Source organism: Oncorhynchus tshawytscha, linkage group LG11 (assembly GCF_018296145.1).
Source record: "Oncorhynchus tshawytscha isolate Ot180627B linkage group LG11, Otsh_v2.0, whole genome shotgun sequence".
In the NCBI taxonomy this organism is placed as follows: Eukaryota; Metazoa; Chordata; class Actinopteri; order Salmoniformes; family Salmonidae; genus Oncorhynchus; species Oncorhynchus tshawytscha.
Window position 1 is genome coordinate 52,443,618 of NC_056439.1, and position 11,104 is coordinate 52,454,721.

At 46.5% G+C, this 11,104-nt stretch overlaps 1 protein-coding gene across 1 annotated transcript in view; it reads left to right on the forward strand.

Moving 5' to 3' along the window:
- The window catches only part of LOC121847770 (sodium/calcium exchanger 3-like), a 54,043-nt gene extending 46,405 nt beyond the window's left edge, over positions 1–7,638 (forward strand). The window contains exon 6 of the mRNA XM_042330439.1: positions 6,108–7,638. Within this exon, the coding sequence (XP_042186373.1) occupies positions 6,108–6,484 (377 nt within the window). The 3' untranslated portion in view covers positions 6,485–7,638. The remainder of the gene's footprint in view (positions 1–6,107) is intronic.
- The last annotated feature ends 3,466 nt before the right edge of the window (positions 7,639–11,104 follow it).

An 11,104-nucleotide genomic window follows, 5' to 3' on the forward strand; every position in this document is an offset into this window, starting at 1 on the left:
TAGAGGTAGAAGGTGTAGGGTAGAAGGTGTAGGGTAGAAGGTGTAGGGTAGAAGGTGTAGGGATAGAAGGTGTAGGGTAGAAGGTGTAGAGGTAGAAGGTGTAGAGGTAGAAGGTGTAGGGTAGAAGGTGTAGGGATAGAAGGTGTAGGGTAGAAGGTGTAGGGATAGAAGGTGTAGGGATAGAAGGTGTAGGGATAGAAGGTGTAGGGTAGAAGGTGTAGGGATAGAAGGTGTAGGGTAGAAGGTGTAGGGTAGAAGGTGTAGGGTAGAAGGTGTAGGGATAGAAGGTGTAGGGATAGAAGGTGTAGGGTAGAAGGTGTAGGGATAGAAGGTGTAGGGTAGAAGGTGTAGGGTAGAAGGTGTAGGGATAGAAGGTGTAGGGTAGAATGTGTAGGGTAGAAGTTGTAGGGATAGAAGGTGTAGGGTAGAAGGTATATGGTAGAAGGTGTAGGGTAGAAGGTGTAGGGTAGAAGGTATATGGTAGAAGGTGTAGGGTAGAAGGTGTAGGGTAGAAGGTGTAGGGATAGAAGGTGCAGGGTAGAAGGTGTAGGGATAGAAGGTGTAGGGTAGAAGGTATAGGGATAGAAGGTATAGGGTAGAAGGTGTAGGGTAGAAGGTGTAGGGTAGAAGGTGTAGGGATAGAAGGTATAGGGTAGAAGGTGTAGGGTAGAAGGTGTAGGGTAGAAGGTGTAGGGTAGAAGGTGTAGGGATAGAAGGTGTAGGGTAGAATGTGTAGGGTAGAAGGTGTAGGGATAGAAGGTGTAGGGTAGAAGGTGTAGGGTAGAAGGTGTAGGGTAGAAGGTGTAGAGGTAGAAGGTGTAGAGGTAGAAGGTGTAGGGATAGAAGGTGTAGGGTAGAAGGTGTAGAGGTAGAAGGTGTAGAGGTAGAAGGTGTAGGGTAGAAGGTGTAGGGTAGAAGGTGTAGGGATAGAAGGTGTAGGGTAGAAGGTGTAGAGGTAGAAGGTGTAGGGTAGAAGGTGTAGGGATAGAAGGTGTAGAGGTAGAAGGTGTAGGGTAGAAGGTGTAGGGATAGAAGGTGTAGGGATAGAAGTTGTAGAGGTAGAAGGTGTAGAGGTAGAAGGTGTAGGGATAGAAGGTGTAGGGATAGAAGGTGTAGGGTAGAAGGTGTAGGGATAGAAGGTGTAGGGTAGAAGGTGTAGGGTAGAAGGTGTAGGGTAGAAGGTGTAGGGTAGAAGGTGTAGGGATAGAAGGTGTAGGGTAGAAGGTGTAGCGTAGAAGGTGTAGAGGTAGAATGTGTAGGGATAGAAGGTGTAGGGTAGAAGGTGTAGGGTAGAAGGTGTAGGGTAGAAGGTGTAGGGATAGAAGGTGTAGGGTAGAAGGTGTAGGGTAGAAGGTGTAGGGTAGAAGGTGTAGGGTAGAAGGTGTAGGGTAGAAGGTGTAGGGATAGAAGGTGTAGGGATAGAAGGTGTAGGGTAGAAGGTGTAGGGATAGAAGGTGTAGGGTAGAAGGTGTAGGGTAGAAGGTGTAGGGTAGAAGGTGTAGGGTAGAAGGTGTAGGGATAGAAGGTGTAGGGATAGAAGGTGTAGGGATAGAAGGTGTAGGGATAGAAGGTGTAGGGTAGAAGGTGTAGGGATAGAAGGTGTAGGGTAGAAGGTGTAGGGATAGAAGGTGTAGGGTAGAAGGTGTAGGGTAGAAGGTGTAGGGATAGAAGGTGTAGGGTAGAAGGTGTAGGGTAGAAGGTGTAGGGATAGAAGGTGTAGGGTAGAAGGTGTAGGGTAGAAGGTGTAGAGGTAGAAGGTGTAGGGATAGAAGGTGTAGGGATAGAAGGTGTAGCGATAGAAGGTGTAGGGTAGAAGGTGTAGGGTAGAAGGTGTAGGGATAGAAGGTGTAGGGTAGAAGGTGTAGGATAGAAGGTGTAGGGATAGAAGGTGTAGGGATAAAAGGTGTAGGGATAGAAGGTGTAGGGTAGAAGGTGTAGGGTAGAAGGTGTAGAGGTAGAAGGTGTAGGGATAGAAGGTGTAGGGATAGAAGGTGTAGGGATAGAAGGTGTAGGGTAGAAGGTGTAGGGTAGAAGGTGTAGGGATAGAAGGTGTAGGGTAGAAGGTGTAGGATAGAAGGTGTAGGGTAGAAGGTGTAGGGTAGAAGGTGTAGGGATAGAAGGTGTAGGGTAGAAGGTGTAGGGTAGAAGGTGTAGGGTAGAAGGTGTAGGGATAGAAGGTGTAGGGTAGAAGGTGTAGGGTAGAAGGTGTAGGGTAGAAGGTGTAGGGTAGAAGGTGTAGGGATAGAAGGTGTAGGGTAGAAGGTGTAGAGGTAGAAGGTGTAGAGGTAGAAGGTGTAGGGTAGAAGGTGTAGGGTAGAAGGTGTAGAGGTAGAAGGTGTAGGGTAGAAGGTGTAGGGTAGAAGGTGTAGGGTAGAAGGTGTAGGGTAGAAGGTGTAGGGATAGAAGGTGTAGGGTAGAAGGTGTAGGGTAGAAGGTGTAGGGTAGAAGGTGTAGGGTAGAAGGTGTAGGGTATAAGGTGTAGGGTAGAAGGTGTAGGGTAGAAGGTGTAGGGTAGAAGGTGTAGGGATAGAAGGTGTAGGGTAGAAGGTGTAGGGTAGAAGGTGTAGGATAGAAGGTGTAGGGTAGAAGGTGTAGGGTAGAAGGTGTAGGGTAGAAGGTGTAGGGTAGAAGGTGTAGGGATAGAAGGTGTAGGGTAGAAGGTGTAGGGTAGAAGGTGTAGGGATAGAAGGTGTAGGGTAGAAGGTGTAGGGTAGAAGGTGTAGGGTAGAAGGTGTAGGGATAGAAGGTGTAGGGTAGAAGGTGTAGGGATAGAAGGTGTAGGGATAGAAGGTGTAGGGTAGAAGGTGTAGGGATAGAAGGTGTAGGGTAGAAGGTGTAGGGTAGAAGGTGTAGGGATAGAAGGTGTAGGGATAGAAGGTGTAGGGTAGAAGGTGTAGGGATAGAAGGTGTAGGGTAGAAGGTGTAGGGATAGAAGGTGTAGGGATAGAAGGTGTAGGGATAGAAGGTGTAGGGTAGAAGGTGTAGGGTAGAAGGTGTAGGGATAGAAGGTGTAGGGATAGAAGGTGTAGGGATAGAAGGTGTAGGGTAGAAGGTGTAGGGTAGAAGGTGTAGGGATAGAAGGTGTAGGGATAGAAGGTGTAGGGTAGAAGGTGTAGGGATAGAAGGTGTAGGGTAGAAGGTGTAGGGATAGAAGGTGTAGGGATAGAAGGTGTAGGGATAGAAGGTGTAGGGATAGAAGGTGTAGGGATAGAAGGTGTAGGGATAGAAGGTGTAGGGTAGAAGGTGTAGGGTAGAAGGTGTAGGGATAGAAGGTGTAGGGATAGAAGGTGTAGGGTAGAAGGTGTAGGGATAGAAGGTGTAGGGTAGAAGGTGTAGGGATAGAAGGTGTAGCGATAGAAGGTGTAGGGTAGAAGGTGTAGGGTAGAAGGTGTAGGGATAGAAGGTGTAGGGTAGAAGGTGTAGGATAGAAGGTGTAGGGTAGAAGGTGTAGGGTAGAAGGTGTAGGGTAGAAGGTGTAGGGTAGAAGGTGTAGGGTAGAAGGTGTAGGGTAGAAGGTGTAGGGTAGAAGGTGTAGGGATAGGGTTCGAAGGGGTTGTGTGTGTGTAAAGTCATACAACATTTAAAGCGTCTTTCTATCTTTTTCACTGCTACCTTTGAAATTATTTTTAAATGATTCAGTCGTAAAATATAAATCACAAGACACATAATTTTAGTATAATGCAAGATCGCGCCAATGGAGATGGCAGCTTCGCTTCAAACTGTGCAGTGAGCATGTACCACCCCATTTAATCATGGCAAGCTAACTGGAAACATGACCGAATACATACAGTATATTCCCTCCGTAAGGCAATCAAACAAGCAAAGCGTCAGTATGGAGACAAAGTGGAGTCGCAATTCAACGGCTCAGACACAAGAGGTATGTGGCAGGGTCTACAGTCAATCACGGATTACAAAAAGAAAACCAGCCCCGTCGCGGACATCGACGTCTTGCTCCCAGACAAATTAAACAACTTCTTTGCTCGCTTTGAGGACAATACAGTGTCACTGACAGGGCCCACTGCCAAAGTCTGTGGGCTCTCCTTCTCCGTGGCCAAAGTGAGTAAAAGATTTAAACGTGTTAATCCTCGCAAGGCTGCCTTCCCAGACGGCATCCCTAACTTCATCCTTGGAGCATGCGCAGACCAGCTGGCTGGTGTGTTTATGGACATATTCAATCTCTCCCTATCCCAGTCTGCTGTCCCCACATGCTTCAAGATGGCCACCATTGTTCCTATACCCAAGAAAGCTAAGGTAATTGAGCTAAACGACTATTGCCCCGTAGCACTCACTTCTGTCATCATGAAGTGCTTTGAGAGACTAGTCAAGAATCATATCACCTCCACCCTACCTGACACCCTAGACCCACTCCAATTTGCTTACCGCCCTAATAGGTCCACAGACGATGCAATCGCCATCACACTACACACTGCCCTATCCCATCTGGACAAGAGGAATACCTATGTAAGAATGCTGTTCATTGACCACAGCTCATCATTCAACACCATAGTACCCTCCAAACTCGTCATCAAGCTCGAGACCCTGGGTCTTGGCCCCACCCTGTGCAACTGGGCCCTGGACTTCCTGGCGGACCGACCCCAGGTGGTGAAGGTAGGAAACAACATCTCCACTCCGCTGACCCTCAACACCGGGGCCCCACAAGGGTGCGTTCTCAGCCCTCTCCTGTACTCCCTGTTCACCCATGACTGTGTGGCCATGCAGACGACACAACAGTGGTAGCCTTGATTACCAACAACGACGAGACGGCCTACAGGATGGAGGTGAGAGCAGGAAAACAACCTCTCACTCAACATCAACAAAACAAAGGAAATGATTGTGGACTTCAGGGAACAGCAAAGGGAGCACCCCCAATCCACATCGAAGGGACAGCAGTGGAGAAGGTGTAAAGTTCGGTGTACATATCACAACAAACTGAAATGGTCCATGCAACAGCGCCTCTTCAACCTCAGGACGCTGAAAAATGTGGCTTGTCCCCGAAAACCCTTACCGCCTGGTACAGCAACTGAACCGGCCACAACCGCAGGGCTCTCCAGAGGGTGGTGCTGTCTGCACAACGCATCACTGAGGGGCAAACTACCTGCCCTCCAGGACACCTACAACACCCGATGTCACAGGAAGGCAAAAAAGACTATCAAGGACAACAACCACCCGAGCCACTGCCTGTTCACCCCGCTAACATCCAAAAGGCGAGGTCAGTACAGGTGCATCAAAGCTGGGACAGAGACTGAAAAACAGCCTCTATCTCAAGGCCATCAGATTGTTAAACAGCCATCACTAGCACAGAGAGGCTGCTGCCTACCTACAGACTTGATATCATTGGCCACTTTAATAAATGTAACACTAGTCTCTTTAATAATGCCACTTTAAGAATGTTTACATATCTCGCATTGCTCATCACATATGTATATAATGTATACTGTATCCTTTACTATCTGTTGCATCTTAGCTGCTCTGTCACTGCTCATCCAAATATTTTATACTTATATATTCTCATCTCATTCCTTTAAATAGAGAAGATTGTGTAGAATGTGTGCATTAGGTTCTGTTGTGGAATTGTTAGATATTACCTGTTAGATACTGCTGCACTGTCGGAACTAGAAGCATTTCACTACACTCACAATAACATCTGCTAACCATGTGACCAATACAATTTGATTTGATTTTGCACCTTTCTCTCTCTCTCTCCATTTTACTCTCTTTATGTCTCTCTCTCCCTCTTTCCCTCTCTCTCCCTCTTCCTCTTTCCCTCTCTCTCTCTCCCTCCCTCTCTTTCCCTCTCCCTCCCTCTCTTTCCCTCTTTCCCTCTTTCTCTCTCTCTCTCTCTCTCTCTCTATTTCCCTCTCTCCCTCCCTTTCCCCTCTCTCTCTCTCTCTCTCTCTCTCTCTCTCTCTCTCTCTCTCTCACTCTCTCTCTCTCTTTCTCTCTAATTCCCTCTCTCTCTCTCTCTCTCTCTCTCTCTCTCTCTCTCTCTCTCTATTTCTCTCTATTTCCCTCTCTCTCTCTCTATTTCTCTCTATTTCCCTCTCTCTCTCTCTCTCTCTCTCTCTCTCTTTCTCTCTATTTCCCTCTCTCTCTCTCTCTCTCTCCAGACACATTTGCCAGTAAGGTAGCGGCGATGCAGGACACATATGCAGACGCCTCCATCGGTAATGTGACGGGCAGCAACGCGGTCAACGTGTTCCTGGGCATCGGGGTGGCGTGGTCGATAGCCGCCATCTACTGGCACATGCAGGGCAAGCAGTTTGTGGTGGAGGCCGGCTCGCTGGCCTTCTCCGTCACCCTCTACACCATCTTCGCCTTCCTGGGGGTCTCCGTGCTGCTGTACCGCCGCCGAGCTCACATCGGGGGGGAGCTGGGTGGGCCACGCGGCCACAGACTGGCCACCTCAGCCTTCTTCTTCAGTCTCTGGTTCCTCTACATCCTCTTCTCCAGCATGGAGGCCTACTGTCATATAGAGGGCTTCTAGAACCTCCTGGAACACTTCTAGAACACCTCTGAGACACTTCTAGAACACTTCTGAGACACTTCTAGAATTTTTCTGAGGCACTTCTAGAATTCTTCTGAGACACTTCTAGAATTCTTCTGAGACACTTCTAGAATACTTCTGGGACACTTCTAGAATACTTCTGGGACACTTCTAGAGCCTCCTTACAGGAGGTTCAAGGTATAACTTAATGGAGAGTAAAAATAGGATTCTCAGTGTGGATATTGGAATGATGTTGGTATGAAGGGATGAGAGGAGAACAGCATGAGGTAAAGGGAGTGGTGGCTCCCCTCTCCTCCGCCCCTCCACCTTCCCTCAACCCCACTCTAAGGACCCCCAGACATAATCAGTCCATCTCCTCTGAAGGAGATGTCTGTTAAGACAGGGAGAGCCGGTGTGCTACCCACATGGGTGTGCTTACAGCTGGGGTTAGGGTACCTCTATACCGGGGTAAGTACACCAGAGGGTGTCTCATCTGGTCTGGTCTGTATTCCACTAGAAGAGACAATAAGCTGATGAGATCTGAGCTATCAGAAGAAGTCTATATTTTTCTCAACACCTTGATGAGAACAACCTTTTCTAAACTAAGTATTTTGGGGGATAAAACCAAAACACTTTTCTTTTTTTAACAAAAAAAAGAGGAAATTAAAGATACTATTTTCTAGATCTTTAAGGAGAACAAAACATGTTATATAACTAATGGAACAGATATTGTTGATGATGAATGACAATTGAATGGTCATAGTATTTAGTAGTATTTTATTTGCTTAGTTTCTTATTAAGGAACGAATAAGAGGCAAGAAACAGCAGAGTTGTCAGAGGCAAGAAACTAAAACAGGAAGCGCCCGTGGAGGAGGAGGAGGAGGAACAACAGAGAACAAGTACAGACAGATCAACTATCAAACTAAAGACAGGAGGAGGAGGAGGAGCAAGAGGAGGAGGAGGAGTGGAAGAAGATGAGGAAGACATTGAAGGATAACATTATCAGAGTGCCCTGAACATTACTTCAGTACATCTGTCTGTATATTTCCATATATTCTGTATATTTTGACTATTTATTTCAATGTGGTCACATTCAGCTTCTTCAGTCCTACAGGGACTTCAGCTCCTACAGGGACTACTGTGGCTTGGTATGGGGGGGGGGGGTCGTATACTGGGAAAAGGATGCCTGTGTCGCAAATGGTACCCTATTCACTATATAGTGCACTACTTTAGACCAGGGCCGATACGGTTCTGGCTCTGCACTATATAGTGCACTACTTTAGACCAGGGCCGATACGGTTCTGGCTCTGCACTATATAGTGCACTACTTTAGACCAGGGCCGATACGGTTCTGGCTCTGCACTATATAGTGCACTACTTTAGACCAGGGCCGATACGGTTCTGGCTCTGCACTATATAGGGAATAGGGTTCAATTTTAGAGGCGTCCCAATGTCTTCTTCATGTTTTCTAAAAGATCTATTATATCTCCCTAAAACATTTAAGAAATGGCATTGTTATATTATTTGTTATTAATAACAATAATATCTTGCTCTTACAAAGTTTTCCAAAAACCCCTCAAAAATTGTGTTTCTGCAGAGAACTGTGACAGATTGATAATTTACAGGTATTTTTCTACTGGTCTTCCCATGATGCACTTTGCTAATATACATCTATTTATTGAGACTTCTTCTGTAAAAAAAAAAATATGCTAAAAAAATGCCAATATTGAACTGTAAGACTAGGAACACGTGTCATCCTCTGTAGCTCACTACATGCATGGTCTGAGAGGGTTGAGATGAGATGGCCTGACTCGTGTCTCCTTCCATTCATGTGATACTTAATCAGAGTAAATATACGTTAGTGTTTGTTACATATTCAAAGGGATATATGTGTTAAATAGAATGCCCGCTGGTATAGAGGGGGTTAGAGAGCAGCCGGTACAGGAATGTTGGTTGGGTGTATTGAAGGCTGTTATGCTTAGTGTGCCTGGTAACTCACAATCTACAGTAGGTTACATCCCACTGGCTCAGAGAGAGAGAGAGAGAGAGAGAAAGAGAGAGAGCTCAGAGAGAGAGAGCTGAGACACAGAGAGAGAGAGGGAGAGAGAGAGAGAGAGGAGAAGGGAGAGAAGAGAGAGAGCTGAGACAGAGAGAGAGAGAGGAGAAGGGAGAGAGAGAGAGAGCTGAGACACCGAGAGAGAGAGAGAGAGGGGGGGAGCTGAGATGGAGGGAGGGAGAGAGAGAGAGAGAGAGAGAGAGAGAGAGAGAGAGAAAGAGGGAGAGAGAGAGAGCTGAGACACCGACAGAGTGAGAGGGAGAGAGAGAGAGGAGAAGGGAGAAGAGAGAGAGCTGAGACAGAGAGAGAGAGAGAGCTGAGATGGAGGGAGGGAGAGAGAGAGAGAGAGAGAGATGTATGGGGCACTGGAGATGTGTGTAGTGGGTTCTACTGTAACACAGCTGGTGATTTGGTTTTATGACATTAAAAACTCATGTATACTGATTTCAAGCTCCCAACAACCAGATGTTGTTTTCTTTATATATCTATAGATCTATAAATATACCATATATACAGTAGTCTATTATATAAGTCAGTCATTGTTGGTCATTTTAAATCTGTGTAGAGAACCAAAAGAGCAGAGAGGTACAACTACAATACCATGGGGTGTATTCACTACAAACCAAAGGAACCAAAAAACTGGGAAGGACCTACCTGAATCTGTCCAATAGAGACTCTCGTTTTCGTTGCAAAACGTTTTTTTCGTTTGCTAACGACTGCAACTGATAGAGATCGCCGGCTTGTAGTCCTGAAAACGGAAATGAGTCACCTCTGGTTCGTTCGGGAAAATTAACGAGGGAAAGAATATGGTTTTGTCATAAAACTGCTAAAATAATGTTTAAAAAAATAATGTCTGAGGTTTAACACAGGCTTAGGAGATCTTATACATTTTGTTCGGTAATATAATATCAGTCAGTTAACTTGACCTTTATGAATTATGAGGCCTCTATGTGCATTCTGTATTGGCTTCAAAATTCACACAAAGTGACATTAGCTGATAAAGATTATCAAAACATATCAGATCTTCTATAAGCCGGTGTTTACCACAGACCTTATTTTATGCGTTTGTTCTAAAACCCCATTCATTGGCCAACAAGCCATGGAGGAGTTGATGGCTCTCTTTGAATACACCCTAGGAACACGATGAGGTCATCAGAGGGCGACCAGGAAGTTGCAGTGATACTCTGGTACCACCAGGTGGTGCCAGAGTATCAATCTCAATTGGCAATCTCAAACTCCAGTCCCTGTGATGTGGTTGTCTCTTGGACTGATCTGGTCTGGTCTGGTTTGGTCTGCTCTGGTTAGGTCTGGTCTGGTTTGAAATGCTCTGGTTTGGTCTGGTCTGATTTGGACTGCTCTGGTTTGGTCTGGACTGCTCTGGTTTGGTCTGGACTGCTCTGGTTTGGTCTGGTTTGGATGGCTCTGGTTTGGTCAAGTTTGTTTTTCTCTGGTTTTGTCTGGTTTGGACTGCTCTGGTTTGGACTGCTCTGGTCTGGTTTGGACTGCTCTGGTTTGGACTGATCTGGTTTGGACTGCTCTGGTCTGGTTTGGACTACTCTGGTTTGGTCTGGACTGATCTGGTTTGGTCTGGTTTGTACTGCTCTGGTTTGGTCTGGTCTGGTTTGGTCTGGTTTGGACTGCTCTGGTTTGGTCTGCTCTGTTTTGGACTGTTTTGGTCTGGTTTGGTCTGCTTTGGTCTGATGTGGTTTGTTCTGGTTTGGTCTGGTCTGGTTTGGTTTGGTTTGGTCTGGTTTGGTCTGGTTTGGTTTGGTCAGGTTTGATTTGGTCAGGTTTGCTCTGGTCTGGTTTGTTCTGGTTTGGTCTGGTTTGGTCTGGTCAGGTTTGGTCTGTTCTGGTTTGGTTTGGTCAGGTTTGGTCTGGTCTGGTTTGGTTTGTTCTGGTTTGGTCTGGTTTGGTCTGGTTTGGTTTGGTTTGGTTTGGTCTGGTCTGGTTTGGTCTGGTCAGGTTTGGTCTGGTTTGGTCTGGTTTGGTTTGTTCTGGTTTGGTCTGGTCAGGTTTGGTCTGTTCTGGTTTGGTTTGGTCAGGTTTGGTCTGTTCTGGTTTGGTTTGGTCAGGTTTGGTCTGGTCTGGTTTGGTTTGGTCAGGTTTGGTCTGGTCTGGTTTGGTTTGGTCTGGTTTGGTTTGTTCTGGTTTGTTCTGGTCTGGTTTGGTCTGGTCTGGTTTGGTTTGGTCAGGTTTGGTCTGTTCTGGTTTGTTCTGGTCTGGTTTGGTCTGGTTTGGTTTGGTCTGGTTTGGTCTGGTCTGGTTTGGTTTGGTCTGGTTTGGTCTGGTTTGGTTTGGTCTGGTTTGGTCTGGTCTGGTTTGGTCTGGTCTGGTTTGGTTTGGTCTGGTTTGGTTTGGTCTGGTTTGGTCTGGTTTGGTCTGGTTTGGTTTGGTCTGGTTTGGTCTGGTCTGGTTTGGTTTGGTCTGGTTTGGTCTGGTCTGGTTTGGTCTGGTTTGGTTTGGTCTGGTTTGGTCTGGTTTGGTCTGTTCTGGTTTGGTCTGGTCTGGTTTGGTTTGGTCAGGTTTGGTCTGTTCTGGTTTGGTTTGGTCAGGTTTGGTCT